Raw genomic sequence first — 26,237 nt, 5'->3', positions numbered from 1 at the left:
CTGGGGATGTTTAGCCAGTTTTTAAAAGCCAGAAGAGCCTCTCTGTCGGGCAGGTGAGCCCGGATAAACCAGGGGGAGCTCCCCAAGGGGGAGGGATGGATGGGCTCTGTATCCCACCCTGCCTGCCCAGCAGCAGGCAGCCTCCACAGGCATGGGGAGGCACGGCTGGAAGAAGCTGCTGGTTTCATGCAGGAGCCAGAAAAGCTTTTCTGCAAAAAGCTTTAGAGTGCCTGGTGTTAGGTGACCCTGAGGGGTGTGAGCTGACCTGGAGGAAGGTGCATGTGTGCACCCAGGATCTACTCCTGAGCCAGGGGCTCTGTGCCTGGATTCCCGAGGGTGATCCCTGGCAGTGGTGTCATGCTCTGTGCAGGGCACTTGCATGAGGCACTCTGCTCTTGTGTGTGGGGGACAAATGCTTCTCCCATCCATTCCTGGTCCCACTCCTCCCCCACTTTCTTAACTGGGGATTTGTGCAACTACCCTCTCATCTCTGCTCACGTCTCCCCAAAGCTGAGGAGACCCTGCCATGGGCCTCTACAAGCCCCAGCAGGGCCCATGGGGCAGCTCACCCCCAGCTCTCCTATCATCCCCCAGCTCCTTTACAATCTCCCTCTCGCTCCAGGTGCTCCCAGATCCCATCCTCCCATCCCAGGCTGGATTCTGCCTGGACAACCCTAGAAACTGGAGTGGGGAGGGAAATGCCACCCTGCCCTGGGTCCTCCACACCAGCCCTTCTCAGCACCTTCCCCTGTTTTGGCAGCAGCGATCCCACTGGGGGTTTACAGACGGTTGGGGCTGGCTATTTAAGTCTATGCCTTTGATTTTTTGGGTGAGGGGGTTTTCCACCCCCATAAACTTCTCCATTGTGTAAAAAAAAATATAGGAAAAGGAGATATTAAAAACCAACAAATAGGGAAAGGAGCAAGTCAGTAGTTTAGAGAAAGCAACAGCACATTTGGAGACTATTAAATTAACATCAAACAGGATTAATCAGCAGATCCACAAAGCTCAAAGCTGGGGGAGGGAGGGGAGAAAAGAAAACCAAAATGAACAAAAATGGGGAGGGGAGGAATAAATCCCCCTGTAAATGGGGAGCTAAAAGGGCTGAAAATTAATAACACAGAGAGAGTGAAGGTGGAGAGGGCTGCAGACCTGGCAAGGAGCGCACGTCCTCGTTTCGTCCATCAGCAGGAGTTATGGGCATAGCAGCGGGCAGGCTTGCACTGGCATTCAGAGAGTTAAAAGCATTGGCACTGAGAGGTGAGCGCTCTTCCCACTGCTCGTCATATTTACCCATTAGGGCTTTCCTAATTATTGCCTCCAACCCCATGTTGGTACTGGAATTCTCTTGGACCGACTGGCTCCTACAACTGATTAGCCCTGGGAGATACGGGAGAGGGAGGAGAGAGGGGACGGGAGATGGGGGGGAGCCAAATGAGAAGAAAGATGGGGGGGATGGGGAAAGGGGGAGAAAGGAGACAAGGGAGAAGGGAAGAAACAAACAGTCAGCACATTCTCGCAAAGCAACAAACTTTGTCATCTTGTTCTTTAAAGCGCTGCGATGCACCCGTCCTCCTCCTCCTCCCGCTCCATCCCGCCCCGGGGCTCGGCGGGGGGACGGATGGGACTCGCTCTGGGATCTGGGTTTTGGGAAGGTTCCCCGGGGCCAGGGGCTGGGGACAAGGGTTTGTCACTGAGCCCCAGGCAGCATCTCCAAGGAGCAGGGGCTGTGCTCCCAAGCCAGCCAGGCTCGGCATGGGGGCAGGAGGAAAGTCTTTTGGATGTGGGGTTCATATGCACACACAGCAAAAATCAGTGTGCCAGGAATTTGGAAGCCGGGGCGGTTTCCCATAAAGGAAATCAGGGAATGAAGAAGGAGTACCCCACAAGGACACTTGATGATAAAGACATGCCTGGATTTGGCCCTGGGGTGACAGGATGCAGGCAGCCCCCAGGGCTGGGGGGTCGGGCTACATCGGGAGAGGGGAGCGTCCTGCTGTCCCTCCGTCCTGCTGTCCCTCCTCGCGCTCTCTGCAAGCCCCCTGCCCGCTGCCCCCGCCCCCGTTTGTCCCCAGGCCGGGTTCCCACGGGGCCCAGCGCCCCCGGGCTGAGCCGAGGCTGCGGGACAGGATGCAGAGGCAAAGTGTCCGCGTGGTTGTGAGTCTCAAGCCATGCAGTTATGGAGCAGCACCGCACAGGGACAAGAGGCTCAGCCACGCCACCGTCATTCCCAGGGTGGCAGGTACAGGGAACAAGCAAGGGCAAAATACAGACATGAAACTGCCAGGCCCCCCCAGCTGAGCCCATCCTGGGGTGTTCCTTCTGGGATCCCTGCCCCTCTGCATGGAAAGGGACGGACCCCAGGTTCCCGTAAACCTGGCTTGAACATTTGTCTTGCTGTAAAAACAGGCAGGGTCTTTGCTGGTCCCCTCTAGCCAAAACTCACCCTCGAATCTTGTTTGCCAGGGCCCCTCAGATCCTACCTGGCTGCACCTGCTCACCCCAGCAGCTGATGCCAGCTCACTTCTCCCAAACTCATTTCCCTAGCAAGCAGTCCTATGCCACCGCCCTCCCATGGCACCAAACCCCTTCTCACACGTCTCCTGCCCTTGGCTGTGGGAAATCTGCTGTTCTCCTACTTAAAACTAACAACCTGAAGGCATTCCTGCTGTAGGAGAGCATTAATCCTTAATCAATTAATTAGCAATTAGTATTCCTCAGTGGGGATTCACTCTATTCGTGAGCCCACCTGGACATGTTGCAGGAGGCAACATCGAGCCAGCTTCCCGCTGTCATTCCCCCTTGGGCTGGTCATGGGCCTGAGCACTCCTCCAGCTCCCAGGAAACACCTCCTCCTGCCCCAGCACCCCTCATCTCCCTTTTGGTCCTCAACATTGCCACTTTGCCCAGCACAGGGTGCTGCTCTTGCCCCAGTTTGCTTTTGCAACTGGCTCCTGCATCCTGCCCAGCCCACAGCGACAGACACCCCACTGCCCACCCTCTCACTCCACCACTGCCCTCCCACCCACCCACAGGTGACCAAAAGGTCCCACCAAGAGCAGGGTGCTCTCTCCAGGTGTGAGGTCCATCTTGCTAAGATGGTTTAACCCTCTGATGGCATTCAACAGAATTTAACAGAAATCTGGCATCAGATGGTCAACCCTTCCTTGACCTTTAACCTCTTCTCAACTCTGCCAGGCTTTCCAAGGAATTACACTGCCCTTTCTCCAACCCAACAGCAGGGAGTTACTGTGTGTCCTGAGGCTTCTGCCTCCCAGAAACTGTTACACTCGGTTTTAAGGGAAAACAGAACAAAGAAGATGATTAAATCTAGTGAGCCTCCTGCTCTCCATAGCCGTAAGCCCTGTGGGAAAGGAGGTACAGGTACGTGGGGAGTTACCTGCTCCGGTAATCGCTGGCATGTTGAAAATCTCTGTCCCAGGCTGCCCCACATCTGGAGAAAAACAAAGAAGCTCTTCAGTACAGAGAGCAGCATGTGCAGGTTAGTGGCTGGGAGGACCTGCCGTGGCAGCCATGACAAGACTCTCTGTCACAGCACTCTTGACAGCAGCCCAGCTCCCCCAGGCACAGGGGTGGGACTGTGGGTGCTGGCTGGGATCAGGAATAACCCCCAGTGCCTTTGGGAGATCCACAGTGGGCATCTTTGCCAGGTGGGAAAGGGCAAAAAAGCAGAGCCCTGAGAGCCAGGGCAATGTCTTTGTGCTCAGTGCTGGCCTCCCTCCCTTCCTCCCTCCTGCCCTTGGGATTACAAGCTCCATGAAGCCAAACCCTCTCTCCTGCCTATGGGATTTTCAAAGGCTCAATGCCCCCTTATCCGTGGAGCAGGTCTGGGCAGCGGAGAGGGCAAGGACGGGGAGAAAAAATGTTAAATCAATATTTTCCCTCTTAGCTGAGCTGTTTGACTTGGATATTGCTTTCCTTAGAATAACAGAAATTCTCATCAAATAAGAGGCATATCCAATTTCTATATATTTTTTCTTGATAAGGGAAAGTGTGGAAGGTCAGGGGGTTAGCCACATGTCCCCAAAGGGGCATAACAATACTGTTGGCTCATGGTAACATCATCCAGGAGACGAGACAGCTCGGTCCCTCTTATCCGATGCAGCTGTTGTAAGATGGACTCAAATTGAATTAGTATTGACTGTATAATGCTGGGCTAAATTAAATTATGATCCTATCTACTCTATTAGCGGTTAATGAATGAACGGGCTGAATTTCTAATCTGAGCCAGCCTGGTTAGTTTTACAGAGCTGCACCAATATTGATGTAGGGCTTAAAGTAAGGCTGGGGGGAGATGCATCTCAAGGAGGAAGGATTCAGCTTAGCTGGCCAGTCATTAAAATATCAATTGCTCTTAAGTGTCCTCCATGCTCAGCTCATTATTTCTTTCCTACTGAGGTTATCTGCTGCGGGTGGGATTGACAGCCTCAGAGCACAGAGAGCGGGCTGGGAAGTCTCCCATTGCCTCTCCAGATACACACAGTCACTGCTGGCACCAGCACAGAGCATTCTAGGAAACATTTGGACCTTGTACTTCATAGAATCACAGAATATTCGGAGTTGGATTCTGAGATGGACCCCAAGGACCATTTGGTCTGATTCTTCAGTGCAGATGGAGCTGTCTGGGAGCTCCCAGCCTTTTAACACAGCAGCACCCATTCCCAAATCTCCTCTGCTTCATGTGTCCTCGAGGCCTTTCCTCCCCTGGTGCCCTGCATTCGCCTCCCCACAGGTTCTTACTGTACTCCGTCTCGTTTTTGTTGGTCGTGCTGAGCTTCTTGATGATCTCCTGCTTCTTGGACTTCACCATGGCAGAGTTGCTTTCCGTCAGCTTGCTGAAGAAAGCTGGACGCTGAGTGTTGTTTCCTGGGGACTTGGACCCCACCCTGCAGAGCAAAGAACCCTTGGAAATCTCTCCAACATACCTAAAGAGCCTCTTCCCTCAGTGTAACTGCTCTGGATCAGGCTGGGAGCTCCTGGGACACTCAGCATCTCCAACCTCTCCCCCTATCCCAACGATAAATGCACCCCGTGGTATCGAAGAGCTGTGACAAATGCAGCCCCCTGGGATGTGACACAGCTTTGGGCAGCAAGGAAAGCAGCCCCAGCCAGGCCATGTGTGGAGCCATCCCCATCCCCAGCTGCCCCCAGGCCGTACCTCTGGTCCATGGGCTCTCCCTCGCGGAACAGGACGGGGTACGGGGTGCTCTTGGCGTGTTCCGCTTCTCCCACGCCGTCTGGTGGAGACACCGGCTCGATACAGCTGTCCCCGGCCGCCTTGCCCTGCTCCGGGGACCTGGGCAGCAACAGGAGATGCCATCGGTTCACTGTGACAGCCCCTGGCCCTGTGCAGCAGCTCAGGCTTGGGAGGGGGAGAAGGATCCCTGGTGAGCTGAGCCACCCCGAACACAGCAGCCCAGGAGGGACCTGCTGGTGGCAGGGACACTTGGATCACTGAGGAGGGCTGTGACATTAACCTTTTGGAGACACTGCTTTTGACTCTCTGTATTTGTGACCACAGCAGAGGCAGAACCTGCTGTGCTCCTTGTCAGGGCCACACAGGAGCTGGGTGGCTGCAGGAGGGGGCCTGGAGCTGGGGCAGCTTGGAGAGGATCACTACTGGCCCTTGATGCCTGCCCGTGGCCAGGGCCTGGGAGACAGCCAGGCTCAAGTCTGTGAGGAATTCCTCACAGCGAGTTCTGGGAATTTACGTCTTTGTTCTTTCTGTGGTTTCTCTTTTTTCCCCAGTTTTTTTCATCACTGGGTGGTCAGGGCTGGGCTCTTTTCCTTCATGTTATAAAGCCAACTCTAGGACCAGGCCGAGCTGGGAAGAACAATCCCATTTACTGACAAGGCAGCACTCATTCCTAGATACATCTGGGTGGGTGTTTGGGTGGGAGACAGACCCATTTTTTAATTCCATAGAACAAAAATCAGACCTGCCTTGTAGCAGCAAGGGAATTTGAAAGTGACTTTAAAATGAATACAGGTGGTGCCTGAAATGAACAACTGCAGTTGTCAGGGCACCTGTGTCTAATAAACTTCTGATTCACTGTGAAAGACGAAGATAAAATTAACTTTGAACTGATGGAAAACATGTTGCTTCAGGTTTTTTGGAATCATCTGTGTTCAGGTACTGAGAACAGTGACAGGACAAGAGGCAACAGGCAAAAACAAAGCACATGAAATTCCATCCCAACACAAGGAAACCCTTTTTTCCTTCAAGAATGCTGAAATGCTGGGAACAGGTTGGCTATAGAGAGATGCTTTCTCCAACAGTGGAGATATTCTGAACCCAACCAGCCACGACTCAGCACAACCTGCTCAAGAGGTCACTGTTGGGCTGGATGATCTCAAGAGATCCCTTCCCACCCAAACTATGCTGTGGCACTGGCCAGATCAGGAAGGGAATTATGCATGGACTCTGAAGGGGGGGGGGGGTCTAAAGAGCATCTCTAGGACAACAGGGATGGCAAAGGCACCACCCCAGGGGAAAGATGCCCAGATGAGAAAGGAGTTGGGCTGTGTAAACAGAGAATCCCCACAGCACCAAACCTGGGAGAGCAATGCCGAACTCCAACCTGCCCTGTGCAACCCCTCACTGCGGTGCCACGAAGCCAAGGGCACCCACCCGACTTTCCCTGAGCCACCTGAGCTCAGACTGGCACAAGCCCACCTGTGCCAGCCCGGGGTGGCCTCTGAGCTCACCTTTTTCCCCCTTCGTTCTGCGGGGAGATGCGCGAGGCCGCCGTGTGCTCCTGCTGCTGCAGGTAGGCCTCGCTGGGGGTGCGGCGCAGGTCCAGCACCGGGCACGCCGCGCCGGGGAACGAGTACACCGGGGCCTGGATGTGGGAGTTGAGCTGCTGAGGGTGATGGCGCGTGTAGTCCTGCGTGATGACCTCCTGCAGAAGAAACCAGAGTCAGAAATGGGGCCGGTTTCGACCCTGGCCTTGCTGGGCCCAACTAAGAGGGTGAGCAGGAGGGAAACAGGCTGATTTGTCTCTGCAGGTCAAACTTCTGCCTCCTGTCTGCACCAGCTTTTGTGATGGGCTTCCTGGGGACACAAACACCTGGGCTGAACACTCGTGCTGCCCCCCTGCTCTCCAGCCCCCAGCTAGAGGGGTTGGGTTCTCCAGCGTCACTCCCAGCCCATCCCCACCAGACACATTTCACTGAGCTCTTCCCTCCTCCCCGGAGCCCCAGCAGGAAGGTGATGGAGGTGAATGAGGTTGGTTAGTTACACTGATGTGCTGGGCCAGCGTCACCACCCTCTGGTTCATGCCCTTGATGCTCTGGCTGGACTGCAGGGGCTGGCACTGGGGGCCGTCGGGCTGCCGCAGGTGCTGCAGGTGGGCGGCTTCAGGAGCCGAGGCCTTCAGCGAGCCTGGAGGGCACCAAGAAGAGAAGTAGGAATGAGATGACATCTGTGTTCCCTTCTTCAAATGTCATCCCAGCACTGGAGCACAGCCAGCCTGGGCTCTCCCATGGCAGCCCCTGTTCTCACCTTGCTGCTTCTGCCTCAGGTCATGCTCCCCATGCCCCTTCTCTGTGTCCTGCAGCAGCTTGGCCCCTTTCTCATGGGACAGGCTGGGCGAGCTCACGGGACTCACGGCTTCCATCCGCTCAGGGCTGTAGCCTCCATGAAAGCCTGAGGAAATGGAAGGGAGTTAGAACCAACCAGGAGCTCATTTAGCTGTTCCCTAGCACTGCTGCACCACTGCTTGTGAGTAGAGTCAGGTGTTCAGCAAAATGGGGGAAAAAAAGAGATGAGAGAAGACCTGGCAGGTCACACGGCAGGGCCACCTCTGATGTCCAGCTGTGGTGATGGCGGCTGTGAAGAGATGTCTCATTCCTGCAGAACTGGACACTCAGCAGCTCTCGGTGACAGCATGAGATCCAGGGATCAAATCCAACCTCTGCAGGTTCACAGTTTGCTTCCCCATTTTCTCCACCCACTGAAACCCCCACTATGCCTGGAGGGACAGTGATGCCCAGATAGAGTGGAGGTGGCTGCACAAGAGGTCTCCAAGTGCATTACCAAGCAAAGCCCCAAGCCCAGCATGGCCATGACCAGGGACTTGAAAGCTGGATGTGAGACCCTGGAGGCCCCAGATGCCACTCCAGAGCCAGTGGACTCACAAACCTCAGGGGCAAAAATTGACCATTCTCTGCTTTTTAACACCTTGCACAGACTCAGAGAACCATTTAGGCTGGAAAGACCTCTAAGCTCCTTGAGTTCAACCATGAACCTACCACTGAGAAGTCCACCAAGTCCCCACAAGCCTCTGCACAGACTGAAAGTGCATCAAAGCAGGTAGAGCTGCAATGAGGGACAAGCATCACCTTTCAGCAGAGAGGGGAAACTGAGGCATGGATGGGTTATGCTTCTGCAGAGGAGATGCAGAGGGGCTCTGGAGGAGGTAAATTTGCCTCTCTCCAGCCAAGCACATTTGGCAACACAACTTTTGCCTCCACAGACCTTTACCCTCCTAAGGCTCTATTCCTAGAGACTGCCCTCAGCAGGCAAATGTGGCAGGGAACCCACAGCACTGCTGGAGGGTTCCTCCCTGTACCTGAGGCACAGGGAGGGGAGGACTCCATGGAGAACCTCCCTGCACTGGGGATGGGGATGCAGCATCCCCCATTACCCCATACATTGTCAGCACTGAAGGGACCACACTTTAGATTCACCCAAAATGAAGTATCCTGCTCTGGAAAGGTTCCTAACCAACAGTTAGGTCCTGAGGAACAGCACCTTCTTTCTGTAAGCTCTGTGGCCACAGCAGAGCTGCCCCTCTCCACAGCACAATGCTCAGCTGGATGAGCAGGTGGCAGGAAAAAGGTGGGGAAAGCTCAGCCAGGGAGTGCACCATGGTCAGAGGCACATCCATGGTCCTGGAACACGCTGCTAGATGTCAGGACCAGACATGACTGAGAGGTGGGATGGGATGCAGCTCTTCTCCCCAGCCATGCTGCTGTATCCTCTTCATCCTTGGGTTATGGGAAGGAGGTAGGGACAGAAACACCCAGTAGTGATGGCCAAGGCAGCTGCTGCAACTTGAAGATGGGGTCCCACCAAATCCTCACAGGCTGCTTGTTGCTTCTCCATGCTAGTGGGTGCCTGGATGAATGCTCTGGGCTGATCCCGTCAAGAATGACCCAGACCTTGAAATCCATCCCCCTCCCTGCACTTTCTATTGGAATAAGTAATCCCAGTGCTTTTGTGTCTTGCACAAGATTCCTCTTAGGTGGTTCTTGTGGTCTGCTCTGGAAATGGCTGCTGAGCACGGCTGGGCTGAGTGATCCCAGGACAGCCATGGTGCCCACCTTGGGCAGCATCCAGCACCAGGACCCTGAGTGAGGTCACCCCAAGCACAGGGACCACATCCAAGCTGAGACCCACAAAGCCCTCAGAGACCCTGCAGCTCATGGGCAGGGAGTCGATGGCCAGCAGCCTTGTCACGCTCACAATCCCAGTTCTCTGCTTTGCTCGTTTGATTTATTACCCACAACTGTTCCTTACAGACTGCCTGGGAATTTCTAAGGATGGGGAAATCAAAATTAGCAAATAGCTATTGTCTGTAAAAAGCAATACCAGGAATTGGACCACATTTGCAAAACAGGACTCGGCAACTGGAAAAACTAAAAGAGGCTGGGAGAAAGGAAGATGCTTAAAACATGCAAAAATGAAAAAGTCTGGAATAACACAATGGCCAGGAAGCAGAGGGACAAGCACACTTGGGGAGCTGATGGATCAAATATACAAAATGTGCAATTAAAAATAAGAAATAACGAAATAAAATGGGTGTCAGGCCACAGCTCTCTCACCTCTGCCCTCCAATTTCAGACCATCACTAGTGGAGCTGCTACTCAGCGAGCCTCTTTCCTGCTGCCCCTTATCACGAGACATTTGGTGTGTGATAATTACATCTATGAAGCTGGCTGCTGTCGTGGTGGTCTTACCGAGTGCCCGGAGCTCCTGTTCCTGCATGGAGAAGCGTTTACTTTGACTCTTTTCTCTGCTGTGCTGCTCGGAGCCCGAGGCTGCGTGCTGCTGGTCCAGAGGGTGATGGTGCTGCTGGCTTTTCCCCTGTCCTCTGCCATAGTGATGAGAGGAACCAGGTCCGGAGGCGGGCAAAGGTCTCGACTCCATGGCTTTGATGGGCGAAGGTGACTGTTCGAGGTTGGCCCCGCTGGGCAGCTTTGAGGTGTAGATGTTGTTGTCAGTCTGGGCTCGTTCTGTCTTGGCCTCCCGCACCCTCGAGGCCTCTTTCTGCAGGATGGCCGGGTCCAGCGGGGCCGCGTAGCCGTCGGCCGCGCTGAGGGAGGAGCGCAGGGTGGAGGCCGAGGGGAAGGCGGCAGAGCGGATCGGTGACGTGGTAGTGGTGGAGGAGGATCTGGAAGGAAAATGAAGACAAGGCCAAGATGAGAGAAGCAAATGGAGAAAGGGAACGCTGTTACCAGAGCCGCAGTGCTCAGCCTTGCACGGCTGAGCTCCTTCCAGACCTCCTGAGCAAATCGCTGGGCCATGCAGGGCCAGTGAGGGGGGCTTGGACGGAGCCTCCACCACAGTAACTGGCCACAGAGTACTGGGCCTGAATGCATTGACTAGAGAACATAGAACCCATGTCCACTGGGACAGGTGCCAGAGACCTTGATAACTCCAGCACCAGACAATGTTTGGCAAGAGGAGCAATACCTCTATTTGGGCACATGCACACTTCCTTCTTTTTCTCCTGGCAGCAGGAAAAGCCACCAGGGAAAGCAAAAGAATTGGGGCTTCAAAATGTGCCTCTCCCCATCACAACTTCCCTGAATGCCCCAATCCTGCTTCCACTGAGACTGAAGGGAGAACAAGTCTCACTCCTTCCTCTCAGAGGTGCTCGTTAAGTGCCGCTGCAGCCATCCAGGCAAGCACTGGAAACCACGGTGGAGGGAACGTACCGTAGGACGGAAGGGGTGGGGGTCTCCGAGGAGATGATCTTCATGCTCGTGTTGTGGAGCACGCTGGGGCGCTGCTGGATGGTCTCGTGGGTGCGGGGTGAGACGGGAGAGTGCTGGTGGCTGTGAGAGTGGGAGGACGAACGGCTGCTGGACTGCTCTGTACCTGGGGAGGGCACAAGGAAGGGCCTCTTTAGCTCTCTGTCTGACAGCCCTAACCCCACCTTCACCCAGCACAGGTGCCAGGGTGGAGGATGGACTCCTCCCCAGCCTACCTGGTCTCCAGATGGGTGCATGCTCCACTGTGGTGGAGGCCAGGATGGATTTTTCACGCTCCCTCTCTCGTTCCCGCTCTCGCTCCCGTTCCCGTTCGGACACCGATGATCCTGACTGTTTGGTCATGTGCGTGGGCCCTCCTGAAACCCAACCAAAAGGCAGTGAGAGGGCTGCAGACACAGCAATTCCCCCTGGGAATGCTGCCTGCTCTTCACATCGCCGTGTCTGCAGAGCAGATAAGGAATGGCTCCATCCAAGGTCACCTGGAGCAGAACAGACGAGGGCAACCAGCGTGACAAAACCCAGACAAACCATGGAATAGCTGTCCTGGCACTGTCTCCAGGGCACGACCTTCCACAAAGCTGTTTGCTTGGGGGAAGAAGGAGGAAAAGCAAGGAAGCCCTCAACAAGCAGGAAGAGAGGGACTCAGTCCCTGAGTGAGATTAATTTGGGGTCTCCCAAACTGTCCTGGCATGCTGAGCCCATGGGCTTGGATTGGTTATGAGCATCCTGCTCAACCATTTTCCCCACTGAAAAAGCAACCTCCAGCATTACCTGGGGAGAGCGGGGAGCTGCTGTGCCGGCTGCCGAAGGTCTGGGGGGGTCCAGGGATGTAAGTGATGCGGTCCATGGTGGTGGCAGAGGTGCCAGGGGTAGGGGGCACGAGGACAGGCAGGTGTGGCACTTGGGACAGGTCGATGATGCCTGCAAAGAGAAGCAAGAGAACTGTCAGGACAAGGCTGAACTGCTGCAGCTTGGCCGTGCTGGAGCTGGCAGTGCCAGCCTGACCCAGCCTCCTCCTCCCATCCTGCTCCCAAATCCCAAAATGCCGTGCTGGGAGGACCTGCTGCATAGTTGAGGGCGAGGGAGGGCTCCCGGGGCGACAGCCCGCGCAGCATGTCCGCCCGCTGCGCCATGGCCGTGGCTGCGGCGTTGTGGTGCATCTGCTGCGACGTGATGTAGTCGTTGATGATGGTCTGGCGGTTCTCCATGGCAGCCGTGTCCGGGTAGCCCCGGATGAGGTACGGGGGGTACAGGTGTGGGTACGTGGGGCTCGGAGCCAGATGCCTTGGCAGGTAGTAAGCAGCAGCTGGGAGAGAAAAGGATGCAGATGTGAAGCCTCAGAGACCTCAGGCTTTTGCAGCGTGAGAAGGAAAATAACAGACTGGGCCCCCAACCAAGGTACCTGCTTCCAGTTGGATTCCCCTGGGGATGGCGGCGGGGTCGAAAGGCAGCGGGATGTGTCCTCGGTACAGATCGACGCCGCTGACGCCGCGGAGCAGGTGCTCGTACGGGGAGATGGGGTGGTGGTGGTCGGGCACGGGGGCGTGCGGAGACTTGGAGTTGGTGAGCTCTCTCGATGTGGGGGTGATCTTTCTGTCCTGGGACACTGGCTTCCCAGCAGTGATGCTCCCTGCAGAGAGCAGAAGGAAATGAGTCAGAGACTGAGCACTGTGGCCAAGCCGTGTCCCTGAGGGATGCCTCTGGCCAAGCATGTCCCACAGGGTCAATCGTAGCTACCCTGAACTCCGGGGACCTTTCCCTCCTCCCTGCACTGCCATGCCCTGTTACACCAGCAAGGTCGAGGTGAGCCAAGTCCCAGTTGTCCCCTGGGAGAGAGGCTTTTCCCAAATCATCCCTCCAGCCCAGCACATCCATGCTGGGCAATCTGTGCACTCGCCCTGGCCTGCACAAGCAGATGGTGATGCAGCCTTGCTGCCACGCTCTTCAGCACAAGGAGGTCACTGCTGGTGTTAGTGAGAAGTGTGAACCTCTCCCACGCGGTGTCCCAAGCACCGCTTTCCCACCCACCTATGGAAAAGAGTGCTTGTGGGCCACTGCTGGGACAGGCAGGACACTTTGGAAACACCAGTGGCTTCACCAGCTTTGGCCCAAGTCTCCCTTTGGTTACCCTGCTGCAGGTGAGGTGCCCTCACTTCAACAGTGTGAGCACCCCCAGGAAGGGCGCTGAGCTGTCCCTGGCAGCCACCCCAGCACCATGAGTCAGCCGTGGGCGTGGGGTGCTGGGAAGAACGGGTTCAACAGGCACCTGCTGGGAGCTGCTCGGGCAGGTGGGGTCAGCAGCCACCTCCCGCACACCTCACCCGCTCGGCTGGCAGGAATTTTACCTTCAGGTTAAAGGTTTGCCAAGTACCTTCGTGCTGCCGCGGCGTGGACTCCCGTGTGGAGACCGGAGACCCCCTGTGCAAGTGGCTGCTGAAGGCCGTGCTGTGCCCTGCCTGGTGGTCCTCATAGCCAAGGGCACTCTGGTGGGGCTTGCCCGGCTCGGGCACAATCACAGGAGCCCCTCTGGCAATGGAGCCACCTGAGTTTGTCACAGGGCTTGGCCTGTTTTTCAGGCTCTCTTCGTAAGCTCTTTCCAGATTCCTCGGGTCTTGGATGACATCCAGAGAATGCACAGAGTGAAAAGTCCTGCCGGGACTGCCGATGATGGACCGCACATCGTGCTTTTTGGTACTGGACGAGGAAGAGCCGCTGTCGTACTTCAGTGGGGTACCCTGGGGACAGGAGACAGAGGGGTCGTCAAAGGGGCCTAGAACAGGAGCCCAGTGACTGAATCCCACCGAGTTTCAACAGGACTCAGGATGCCTCGTTCAGTGGGTCAACAAAGTTCTCTCAGTCAAACAGCCAACAACCATCGGCAGGGCAGAGATAACCACCCAGCACAGGGCAGGGTGGAGGGCCCAGCTTGCATGTCTTGTTGTGCTCCAACAAGACGATGATGAGTCACTGCCGAAGGCTGGCTGTGCCCATCACGCCTCTCTCCTACACACTGTGAAATGGGATAGGACTGCAACGTGCCATGGGAACCCTGCAAATATTTGGAGACCAACAGGAGATAGCATGCCACGTTTCATCTGAACTACTGGCCCTGCTGGGTTCCCACTTGCCCATGAAGGGAGGAGACCAAGTCACAAATGCTGAGGGCACTGATTTGACTCTGTCCTTGACAAAGAGGCAAATGCGTCCCCTTTTGTTTGATCATTGCTTTCTTAACGTGCCAGGGGTTCCCTGGGTTTTGTATTTATCTGTGTGGAAAGATTATAGGATGCTTTGGGTTGGAAGGGATCCCTTCAAAGGATGAGTCAGGACAACCTGTACCCAAGCAGAGCGTCAGTTCTTACCAGTGATGCAACACAAAGATGTCTCTGCTCTCCTTTTATCTTGGGAGTGACTCCCAGGATCTGTGCAAAAGCAGCAGCTGAACAGGACTGATCTCATCTGCTGTTCACTCCATACTCACCTGCGTGATGGAACCTTCCTTCAGAGGTCTGGCCAGAGAGATGTCCGGCGTCCGCCTCAGCTCCTCCCGGGGAATCTCATGGATTGATCTTCCTGCTTCTTTCACTGTGGCTACCAGGTCTTCATGGGCTGATTTCATTTTCAGAGGAGTCAGATCGTGAGATCTGACCTTGTAGGCATCAGATAAGTCCCTTGGTGGAGTGTTTTCCCTCTTGAGCTGTTTGGCTTCTCTTCTGAGGTAGTCCTCATGGGCCTCCACATAGGACCGAGGTATTCCTGCAACCCCCAAGCAGATGATGGATGCAGAGGGTGACTCCCCAGGCAGACCCTGGAGTCCCAGTCCCTGTGCAGATGCTCACTTCTAGGGGGTCTCTAGTTAACATGTGTAACTCAGGGCCTGGCACCCAACTGAGCCCACAGAGCAACTATACCACTAATGCAGCTGGTCCACCTCACATCTACCACCACTTTCTGCACTCATTTCACACTAATTTCAACCTGCTTCATGCAAATCACTGACAATTTTGTCCCTGACTTTGGCAGAATTTAGGTTGGTAGAAGCTGAGCAAGACTGAAAATCTGAGCACAAAGCAGGGGATGCAAAGATCTGCAGCTGGACCTTGATGTGCCCATCCCTGCTTCCTCCTGTCCATGCCCATCCTGTGCTCGCAGGCTTTACCTTGTGTAATCGAGCCTCGCATGTGATGCTGCTCCTTTAGGTTATGGGGACTGTGTCGGTCTGGAGGGATCGCTCGACCCATGAGACCTAGGAAAGATCCAAGAGGGAACGTCAGGCTGTGACACAGGAGTTAACTTACAATGAATACATGACAGTGTTACCAGGGATGCCTGGGACAACAAGGGTAAATGCCAACAATTTCTAAATTATTAATTTTTTTCCATTTTTCAAAATGTGCTTCTTTTTTCTTTTGTATTCCTGGAGCTGGTCTGTCAGGACAGACACTCAAGGCAAAAAGGCCAGCCTACATTCTGTTTTTTTCTCATGCTGTCCTGTTGGGATACCAGCTAACCCCTGCCAGAACACTGGCACAGGAAGATGCATCAGGTAGACAGGAGACAAGATGAGATCTCCACAGGTCACTAGAATAACACAGGTGAAAGGTTTCACCCAGACCCACCTTCAATGCTGGTAGATAAGGTATCACGGGCTGATAAGCCCCGGCTGATCCTCCCCTCCATCATATCATAGGTCCTCTTAGTTCCTGTGGTCTCATGGGAAACTCCCGAGCTCCTGCTGTCTTCTTTGGGACACTGAGAAGCAGCAACTCCACCTGTGGGAAGGAACACCAAGAGGCATGAAAAGTCAGCACGGGCCAAGAGAGGGTGTTTACTGCTGTTTGTGTGCGTTGCTGAGGGGTCAGATCCCATCCCAGCATCAGCCACAGCTAAGCAGTGCCAGAATCATTGCACAGGATTGGCTTCCAGGAAATTCAGCTGCTGTTTTCTCCCCTCCCTGCCTGCCTCAGACTCCAGATCTGTGCCTCCCTCTTGGGTAGGAGCATCCACCCTGTCGTGTACCATTCTCTCCCTCCCTGGTGGGGCCATCCTGTAGGCAGCAGGACAGCCCCGAGTCCGTGGGAGCAGCTGCAGTTCCACTGAACTTGGCTCTTTGGGTCTGGGGAGTTTCTGTTTTTTTCCCTGTTTGTTTTGATTTTTGCTAGACACCTACTGTTTGGGATCTTGGCCAGCCTTAACATTTGCCGAGACACTCCCTGGGTGAGAAAATCAGGGAAAACGGAGAAGAAGCAAAGCTGAGAATGATTCCTTTGAAACAGCACCGAGCACACACAGGAACTGGGAGAGATGGTGCAAAGCAGGACTGATGGAGTGAGCGCTAGAGCGAGGAGACACCACTGACTGCCCCCTGACCCAAGCTGGAGCAGGTTCCCTGCAAACAAGCAGTGGATATCTGTCCTGAGCTACAGCCCCAGCCCCAGCCCAGCCCTGCCCGTGCCAGGCAGCATCACGCCCACCCCAGGCCACGGGCACCCATCATGTGCAGCGAGCTGTGAATTCAGCAGCTTCTGATCCAGCTGAATGCCTAGGGTTTATGCCATGAGCTCCAAGCAGGATGTCAGCTAGGAGAGACAAACGCCTCTGCCCATCATCCCTGGCCAGGCTGCCCTTGCCAAGGATTGCCAGTGCCCTGATCCTCCTCTTTGTGGGCAGAGAAGGTGGTTGTACAATTAGAGAAAGCAGGGAAGTTAAAAACATTCATTCTATTGTGGACAATCAGGAACAAAACTCCTCCTTGGCAAAACCAGTAATTAATAAAATGGGATTATTACAACTTCACACCCACTGTTGGTTTCCGCAATCAGCACCCACTCAATCCACAAAGTGTTTGGGGCTGTGTGTGGGGAAACAAGAGGGGGTCCGTGCCTGAGCCTTTGCTTCAGCTCCATTTGACAGGAGAAATCCGGGGGTGACATTCAGAATCAGCCAAGCAGCACGCGGGTGATGTGCCTGCACCCTGTCATCAAGGCACATCTGTTGCCACCAGCCCTTCTGCAGGAGGGGACGTGCTCCCAGGCACCCTTTGTACCACCGGGAAGCAGGGGGAGGGCGCGAGGGAGAAGAGAGACTAAACAGAAAGAAAACCATTCCAAACCCACGTCCCTCGCCTTGCAGAAGCCATCAGCAATCATATGCAGGATGAGAATAACCAATCTAGCACAATTCAGCTCACACATGCTACAGGATCTCGTCTCATTACAGCTCTTTTATTTTAAGCACCCTCATGACACTAAAGAATTTGCAATTTTTTTTCTGCTTGCCAAAATTCATAATCACCGACAGTTTCAGTTTTCTTATTTAATTTTTTTTTTTTTTTAACTCTTCTGTTCCTGTGCTGCTCAGCCTCGCTGGGCTCTACAGGGGGAAGGAGAGAGGCAGGGCTGGCAAGGCTGCAGCAGCTCGTGGGATCACTTGGGATGTGATAAACACTATCAAGCATGTAAAAGGCTGCTGGGGAGAGGAAGTAATTAATTCCTCATCTGTGTCCATGGGGGGTAGCATGAGAGGTGACTGACACAGGCTGCAGTCAAGGAGACTCAGGCTGACACGAATAACAGGGGAGAGTTTGGTCTGCAGCTCTCCCTCATTGTCTGGAGTGGGATCCCAGCTCTGGGTACGGGCAGCCCGCACTGCCAGGAGCCCTCCCCATCTCTCCCTGATGGTGCTATTTCTGAGACCAGCCTCGTTTGACCCCCCAGCCTGGACAGAGGTGATTAAAATAGCTTCTTGCACAAACAAGTCCTGAAACACTTCCTGCATCCTCCCTGGTCCAAGCCTTGCCAACTGTCCCAAAGGGCATCCAGACACAAGTCTTCCACTGTGACATTTCTTATCTGGGCTAGAGTTGACAGTGGAGCCGGGGGGACACGCTATGGGCCAGTTTCCATGTGGCAGGCGAGAGGCACAGCACAGAGCCCTGTCCTGGAAGGTCCCTGTGGTCCCAGCACACGCACAAAGGTGACATCAGCTGGGGCTTGAGAGTTGTCCCCATGGCCTGACCTGAACCCTCTGCCTCCAGACCTGGACAAAACAACCCAGCCCATGGTGAAACAAGCTGCCTGCACTTCTGGGCATGAGGAAAGGGACTTCAGTGGGACACAGTGCCTGCAGCACTGCCCACAGAGCCCAGGCTGCCATGCTGGAATGGATCCTGTGCCCCAGGGAGGGAGGCAGAGGGCTCAGGCAGCACTGCAGCTTGCCAGAGACACCTACTGAGGCAGCTGAGGCTGGGATCAGCTCCACAGTCATCTCCAAACTCAACTGAGAAGAGGGGACACATGAGGATGACCATCCCCATGCACATCAAAGCACACACCAGCACTTTACCCCAAGAGGATTCAGGGCTGCAGCATCTCTAGGTCAGCTCTTCCTGAGGTGCAAGCCAGCAGGAGTCCAGCTCCACAACAGAGATGCCTGACCCAGCACACGGTGAAAGACAAGAATGGAGCTGTTTCCAGCCTCACTGGAGAGCAACATCTGCTTATCTCCAACGGGAGGCACCAGGACATGCAGAGCAGCTCTGATGGCCAGTGCTGTGATGGGCTGAGCAGGCAGGAGCAGCTGGTGACCACCTGCTGGTACCACTAATGCAGCGAGGCTCCGCCGGCAGTTACCGAGGAAAAGCGTTCCCGAGCTGTGGGGCTGTGGCAGCAGCCAGCACATCCCCAGACAGGCTCCTTGTGGATGCAGGAATGGCTTCACCACCTCCAGCAGCTCTAGCAAAGCTCACCAGACACTGAGCCTGGGCCCAGGAGGATTCCTGCAGGGCAGCCCCATGCTGGAAAAGCCTCACAGTGCCCAAGTCAATGCAGGTGAGAATCTGACATCCAAATAAACCTTTATGCTGAACTACCTGACTTGCCTCCATCTTGCAGGTTTGTGAGTCCACCTTGGCCTGAGAGTTTGGGAGTTCTCTCATAATGTTTTCCATCAGTCCCCCTCCTCCAGCACCGGGTGCTAGGGATGAACGTAACACCTTCCAATCTGGTCCTCTCCTCTTCCCTGTTTCCCAAAATCATTGCAACCCTGCCTGCCACCTCTAAGACAAGACACCTGGGACAGACGGTCACAGGGCACCAGGGTGGGAAGGGAGAGAAACACTGGAAGCAAAGACATGAGGCTGGCCCGTTGTACTTTGTCAGCCTTTCCTCAAATAGTTCCCAAGTCCCAGCCACAGTGGCACAAACCCCTGGCATCTGCCCTAAAAAGGCAGAGAGGATTAGGACTTACCCTCATAGGACAGCACGTGGCCTTTCTTCCCTTCGTAGATGACATGTCCTTTGGGCACGGCATCCTCCCTCGCCTTCTCTGCTCTGCTGGGGCTGTCTTCTCCGATTATCCTGGTAATGGTTCCTTTGTACAGCACTTCTGCCGGGGTGCCCTTGGAAAGCCACCAAGATCCATATTTAACAGTGTCACAAGCAATTAAGCGAACGCCGTGCGGGGACAGGCTGTTCCTCGCGGGAAGCTGAGCGCGGGGAGCACACCCGGCCTCCGCTTCCTGGCGCAGCCAACAGCGAGGGACTTGCAGCTTAATTATTGATGAGAATGATAACGAGGAGCGGTAAAAAGGTACGTGATCTGTGTGAGGCTGCTGGGAAGAGGCAGAGGATGAGGAGAGCACAGACCTCCAGAGCAGCAGCTCTCACCCCATGTGTTTTGGAGTAAGCTACCCGGCCTGCTCCCTCTCCCCAGGTTTGAAGGACAGGGCCGGTGCTCTCCTGGGGACGCCTTAGTGACAGCAGGCACTGCTCCAGCACCAGCTTTTTCCCTACAGCCTATTTCCCCAGCTTGGCACAGGAGCCACAGAGATGTCCTGCCCACCCAGGCACATCTGCTGGCAGCAGCATGACCTTCAGTGAGCTGCCTGCGTGCGGGAGCTGGCGGCTGGCAGCGTGCCCGGGCGAGACGGCAGGCGACAACGAAACCGGTCCCGGAGCAGGTCAGGGAGCAGAGCCTGCCCCAGCTCTCCAACAGGAACAGCAGCAGGCTCCCCACACACACCAGTGTGAACTGAAACCTCTCCCTCGCCACAGACAGACACAGCTCACAGCACCTGCCACCCGAATCCCCTTCAAAACACACGGAGCTGGATGTCCCTGAGGAGTCGCTGGTGATTAACACCCTTCTGCCACTGTCACCCATCGGTGCCAACTGGGAACAGCCACCATGGGGTGACAGTCCCCCTTTCCCATCTCTGGGAATGCACAGTGCTGTCAGTAACACTCTTGACTGACACCTGCCTACTCAGCTCAATTAACCCTGAACCAGGGACTGATGCCTGGGGGAAGCCTTGGGGACACAGTGCCCCTGCCAGCTCTGCCAGTGCTTCCAGGTTGTGCCATTCAGGCATTCATCCCCACCCCTGCTTTTTACCAAGCCCTCAGGCCAGGACATGCCAGAAGGTGGGTTCAGTGCTCTGGTCATTCACCCTTGCAGTGGATCTGGGCCATTACCTGGTAATGGCTCTCCCAGCCCCAGGTAAGTCACCTCCCTTCCACAGACCTGCTCCAAGGGGATGTGAAAGCAAGTGATGACAGATGGCTTCAGAGCAGAGAGTATATATTCAAGATCTGCTTCCTGTGAACCGGATGACTAATCTGAGATCAAGTATCAGCTCTGGTACCAGGAGTTGCTGCCAGAACAGAGGGCTCCTTCTCCCCTGCAGGAGCAGAGGGATGCAGGCAGCTGGGCCAGCAGGAGCGCCAGGCAATGCCCTGGGTCTGGGCTTGGTACCTTAATCCCAAGCCAAACAAAAGAATCTGGATGGATTCATTAGCTGGCTGGATTCATTAACTGGATGCAAAACAGCATCTCAGCAAACTCTGCTGATCTCCTGAACTGGCACATGGTGCTTAAGGTCCTTCACACCCACCCATTGCTGCCCACAGCTGCTGCATCTGAGAGGATGGAGCAAGTGTTTGTTCTGATGGGTTATTTACAGCCCCTGAGCACCCACTCCTGGCAGTTGTTGCACACAAGGCAAGCTAAGCCTTTGCTCTGGGCCAGGATTCAGGATCAGGTCCCCAGGGCCAAAGTGAACACGGCCATCCTCCTTGAAGAAGGCAGGCAAAAACTGGAGCCTGAATGTCTTTAAATATCTGAATGATGGCCAGATAAAATCCTCACGGGAAACAGATATTTTTTTTTTAATGCTCTCCGCTCTGTTACCAGATGAGCAATAACTCACACTGCAAGAAACTATCGCCCGCTTGCCAGCTGCTCTTCTGAAGATGGATGGTGGAGATTAAGGCCAAAGTATCTTCCTGCTGAAGAGCCTTTGGGCAGGACCCCCAGCACAGCACGCTCAGCCCTGGCAGGAGCTCTCGCTCCCTTACCTGCCCCTCACAGCCTCCTTCCCCCTCCACCTGGCCTGGGCCCTCCCCCCATCTCCTTTGCTCTCCTCCATTTCCCTGCCCTGGCAAGATGATTTTGCCAGGGCCATTTACAGCTGCTTTTGCTCCTGTTTTTGATAGCTACAAAAGGCAAAGCCGGGTTTGTTGGGCTCTGCTCTTCTGCAGTCTTCACTCATGGGATGCCGCTGGTGCCATCCCGAGTGGGGGCTGTTTGCAGACCTCTCCAGGAGCTCCATGGGGTGGGAGCATCCCAGAGCTGCTGCACAGCTCTGTCCTGCACACCCAGTGTGCCCCACAAACCCCCAGAGCCCATGTCCAGCACCCAGGGCAGACAAGAGACTTACGTGTGTGATGGACCCTCGGTAGGTGATGGGCGACTCCGGAGGGGGTCTGGATGTGGGTGTTCCTTTGGTGATGCTTCCTCCCGAGGCAGAGCTGAGGGAAGTACCTGTAGGACATAAAACCTGTGAGCTGGGGGCTGGATTTGCTGCTCAGCACAAAACCCATGGGGCTGAGACTACCAAGTGCAGCATTTGACCCAGTCTCTGGGTACTGGAGGGGATACCCTCCAAGAGCTGTCAGTGCTCAATCCCAAGCTTTGCAGAACCCTTTGTGCCAAGTCTCCTGAGAAACCCAGCCCTGTGAGGAGGTAAAATACAGGTATTTTGAAGCTATCAGCTCCCCACTGTCTTTGTGGAGGTGCCAGGCAGATTTATGAGCCTGGGATAAAGCACAGCCTGGCTCAGCCTCTCCTGATGTGATCAGAGCAGATCTGTGGCAAGATGCAGCTCAGGGTGGCTTGAGTTCATTCACACAGATCTGTCCTGGGTTGGAGCCAGCCCACTGCACTCAGGGCTCCTGACTTGTCTTACCGGGGGTGTTCACAAACCAGAATTTTCACTATAAAGCAACACCTTTGCATTAATTTCCTTCTGTCTGGCTAATGGGGAAAGAAGCCCATGAGGGCTGTATTTAACCAAAACAGGGTCCCTGTCCCGCTGCATCAGCAACAATGAAGAGTGTGAAAATACCGATTAATGTAATTTAAACAGTTCTTCCTTTGTCTTAAGCAACAGATTTCCAGGTGCCCTTTGAACACAAAACCTCCACCAGAATCAACGCCCGAGTCCCCGATTTGTGGAGGCAGAGAAAAGGGGCAAAGAGACGCCTATGGCTGGGCACAATTGCAGAAGTCAAACCTGAGATCACTGGGCAGCTGCAGCCAGTGTGCCATTCACCAAGCTTGGCAGTGCCAGCATCCCTCCCTCCCCACAGCTGGGGCACGCGCCTCCCGCTCCAGGTCCTCACCCCGCAGGATGGAGCCCTCCTGGGATGGCTGCAGAACCAGACTTTCTGGCTGGCTGGCCTGGCTTCTAGGAGAAAGTTGTTCCTGCTTTACTCCAGGAAAAGGCACTGGAAAACATTAAGCATGTATCAGCAGAGGTGCAGGACACGGGGCCACAGCCCTTGGCTGTGCCAGCCCGGAGGCAGCACCTTCTCAGCACCTTTGCCATCCCCAGCTCTTTGGGATGGGCTTCCCCAGGGTGGTGAATACACAAACACCATCGAGCAAAGCCAGATCCTTTGCCCTGGCACTGCCCACACCGGGACCAGAGCTGACACTGAAAACCCTGTGCTGGTTTATAACAGGGGGAAACACACAGGGGGAAACAGAGCTCATATCCCTCCTCCCCAGGTTTGATCCCTCACCCATTCCCTCCTGCTGTTAAGAAAAAGCTTCCAAATCTGCAGACTAAACCCTTTCTTTGTTCACTTCAGGCCATTTACTCTTTATCCTACCAGCCTGGGGAGCAACAATATATTTCCTTCCTTCGATCACAGTACTAGCAGGAGGGTATTTATAGGCTGGGAAGCGTCCCTGACCGAGTTGTTGCTTTCCTATGCTGCACAAATTTAGCTCCCTGTGTCTCTGCTCCCCTGATGGACTAATCCTTTCATCCTCTTAGCAGTTCTCTCTGTGCTCCCTTGCTGTGCCCCGTGCTCCTCCTTTCCCCCATGCTTCTGGCAGGCTCACTCCCTCCTGCTCTCAGAGCACGTGAGAAACAACTCGTCTCCCAGTTCCTTACCCAGTTTCTTGGGATCCATGGTTAGTGGCAGGCCCATGGTGATGGAACCAACGGGGACCTTGGCGTGCTCGGGGCTGTAGGGTGTGTGGAGCTGGATGGGCATTCCCTGTGGGGCAAGAGGAGAGGTCTGGAGCAACTGATGGTCCCTGCGAGGCATCCCCACCGCTCACACCTATCAATACCCTACCTGGGAAATGGATCCGACGGATCTCTCCAGCACAGAGGGGTGCTTGGTGGAGGAGATGAGGGGAGGAGGGTTGGAGATGCTGGCTAGTCTCTGCAGCCCTGAGCGAGAGCTCTCATGCAGGTTTAGTGGGATGGGGTGTCCTGTGAGGAGAACACAAACGTCACTGCGTGACAAACCACATCCCTACACCTGCCCCAGCCAGAGTGGGGAGACACACCAGACCACCCTGGGAGCTTGGAATAGCCCCACCTGTGACACTGGCTGTAAGCACAGCCTCTGTGCTCGCTCCCACGTCAGGCAGGGGAGGGCACATGCCACGCAGCCACTGGGTTTTACTTGCCTGGTGGGTTATACTGGAACAAGTGGGGCTCCGCCTGGGGAGAAGTTTTGATCACATCCCGGGGGTAGGACAGAACAGGGGGCCAGCAGGAGGCAGCCATCGACTCGGCACTCAGCTTCTGAGCCTCTGCAATGGCTGAGAAATGCACGGACTTTTCTGCAAAGGACACAGAAAAAACCAGCGTGGTCAGTGGCCAGCATGGGGTCCCTGTGAGCATGGGCAGGGAAGCAAGAGCCAGCTCCAAGCACAGGAGATGGCTTCAATTCAGTCCAACTTGGCCATGAGGTGATGAGGGCTGAACTCCCCAACCACGCTAAAAGGAAAAAGCTCAGTGTCACTGCCTGGATTTGACAGCATTTATTTCACTCAGATTTCAAGTGTGGTGGGACATCTGTGTCGGTGACTGCTGGTGCTCACTGCCCTCAGGAAGCTCCGTGGACCTGGTGCCATCACCTCACCCAGGAGAGATGGCATTTGGCATGCAGCTGGTTGCTGAGCCCAGCTCCTTGCCAGGACTTGGCCATGAGTGAACTCCCAGCATGGCAAGGCTGGAGGATTAACGATGATGCTGCCAAATCCTTCCCTGAGGTAAAAGCCAAGAAGCATCAATGTTGGCATCCCTCTGCTGCATGGGGGACATCCAGAGGGCACCAGCTCGCTGGTGACTACACTGTGGTGGGCCCCAGGCCACCACTACAGGGACAGGCTCATCATCACATAGGGACATGAAAGCTCAGCTGCTCTTAAAGGCTGTCTCCTGGCTATAAACCATTTGTGGGCTGTGGGAAGGGGCCAGAAATAATGGCATCAGTTTCTTGGACAGCAAGGGAATAACACACTGATGTTCTCTGAACACCTGGGACATGCACACTGCTTGAGACTGTCAAAGGCAAACAAAGATGGATATGGGCTCTGTGGAACAACCGAATGAGGGATATGAGGGAGGCTCACTGGTCCTCTGTGAGGCACAGGCTGGAGGCAGGAAAGCCTCCCACAATTACCTGGGATTCAGGGCATCCTGGATACCAGGTTGGGTTCATCCTGGCTATAAAAAGGCTGATGGAAGGCCAAGAAGAGCTTAATTATGGAGGAGTTGTGCTGGGGACACCTAAACCCTGCCATGTGCTGAAAGATGCTGAGAAAAAGAGAAGCTTGATCTGCACCAGCTCTATGCCAAGTGCATCCTCATGCTTGGCTAAGCAGACAGATGAGACAGCCTTTTCTGGATGGATTAGAGGCAGGTTTGGTAGGATTGGATTGTAATCAATAAACACTTAATTTTGCACTGCCCTTCCTCCCCAGATCCACCTGTGTAATGTTCACATTGACCAGAAATTAGAAACTGGGCAGTAAACAATAGCAATCACAAATGAACCCAGCCTTTAACCATCAATTTTTGATAAAAATAGATGCTGAATCCTGCTAAGCCTAATAATAGGGCAAGTAGATTATCAGAGGCCCAATTTAATGAGGCTTTACTACATTATCGTTATTAATGCTCAGTGTACTCAGAAGCTGGGAGATTATTCTTGTCCGCCTCAGTGAGAGAAGAAATCCATTCTGGGCACACAGAGGTGTGCAGGCATTCACACCTCTGCAGCCTGCTGGGACCAGACCTTGGCTGTGGCCTCTTCTGTCCCCATGTAGGATCCCTTCATCCTGACAACACAGGGGAATCCAGGCACACCCTCCTCACTGATGGAGAGTCTCTGGCACATCCACACTCCCATATCTGCTCCCCTTCAGCTCGGCCCCATTCAGCTCTGCTCATGTGGGGGCAAACAGCGCTGGGAACTCCCAGCTGAAGACACTCCCTGACACCAAGGCACTGTCAGCCAAGGCTATGTGCACCCTGGATGGCTCTTGGAGAGCCTCATCCTCCTCCCCTCCCCGTGGGAGCCATCCCCTCCCCTGTGAGCCTCTCCAGCCTGTGAAATGTGGCCAGTTCCTAATTGCCCCCACATTAGAGGGTGGCTATAACTCAGCCAGCTTTTGATAAAATAGCACTTACACGGGGAAGAGAGAGTTCCTATTACCGTTTATCAAGTCCCTGGAATGGGAGCGAAGGAGTCAGAGTTTATATGATCCGTCATCCAAATTAATGCTCTTGGCTCCCCACTGCCTACAAAGGCCAAATGAAACACAACTAAATCAGCACACAACACGCTGCTGGCGCTCCAACCGCCCAGCGATAACCAAAGATACGCCCGACGGCAACTCGGCACTGG

General features: G+C 54.7%; 1 protein-coding gene across 12 annotated transcripts in view; it reads right to left on the bottom strand.

Moving 5' to 3' along the window:
- NCOR2 (nuclear receptor corepressor 2) overlaps positions 1–26,237 on the bottom strand; it is a 227,114-nt gene that overhangs the window by 2,767 nt on the left and 198,110 nt on the right. For 8 of the 12 annotated variants that reach the window (XM_014253798.2, XM_088064920.1, XM_088064919.1 and 5 more), the window contains exons 23-45: positions 24,010–24,165; positions 23,670–23,809; positions 23,483–23,588; positions 22,704–22,808; positions 21,740–21,843; positions 19,270–19,420; positions 15,642–15,794; positions 15,182–15,268; positions 14,504–14,778; positions 13,394–13,757; positions 12,425–12,652; positions 12,083–12,328; positions 11,794–11,943; positions 11,238–11,378; positions 10,966–11,128; positions 9,985–10,418; positions 7,526–7,669; positions 7,263–7,405; positions 6,730–6,923; positions 5,180–5,317; positions 4,762–4,907; positions 3,401–3,454; positions 1,153–1,380 (exon numbers count right to left, since the gene is read on the bottom strand). In XM_014253798.2, the coding sequence (XP_014109273.2) occupies positions 1,153–1,380; positions 3,401–3,454; positions 4,762–4,907; positions 5,180–5,317; positions 6,730–6,923; positions 7,263–7,405; positions 7,526–7,669; positions 9,985–10,418; positions 10,966–11,128; positions 11,238–11,378; positions 11,794–11,943; positions 12,083–12,328; positions 12,425–12,652; positions 13,394–13,757; positions 14,504–14,778; positions 15,182–15,268; positions 15,642–15,794; positions 19,270–19,420; positions 21,740–21,843; positions 22,704–22,808; positions 23,483–23,588; positions 23,670–23,809; positions 24,010–24,165 (4,050 nt within the window). The remainder of the gene's footprint in view (positions 1–1,152; positions 1,381–3,400; positions 3,455–4,761; positions 4,908–5,179; positions 5,318–6,729; positions 6,924–7,262; positions 7,406–7,525; positions 7,670–9,984; positions 10,419–10,965; positions 11,129–11,237; positions 11,379–11,793; positions 11,944–12,082; positions 12,329–12,424; positions 12,653–13,393; positions 13,758–14,503; positions 14,779–15,181; positions 15,269–15,641; positions 15,795–19,269; positions 19,421–21,739; positions 21,844–22,703; positions 22,809–23,482; positions 23,589–23,669; positions 23,810–24,009; positions 24,166–26,237) is intronic. The other 4 variants (XM_088064925.1, XM_088064927.1, XM_088064928.1 and 1 more) reach the window with 2 other exon arrangements.

This window comes from Pseudopodoces humilis, chromosome 20 (assembly GCF_049639895.1).
Source record: "Pseudopodoces humilis isolate 2021_Gansu_Grassland_sample_001 chromosome 20, ASM4963989v1, whole genome shotgun sequence".
Lineage (NCBI taxonomy): Eukaryota > Metazoa > Chordata > Aves > Passeriformes > Paridae > Pseudopodoces > Pseudopodoces humilis.
This window is presented reverse-complemented; position numbering and strand designations above follow the sequence as displayed.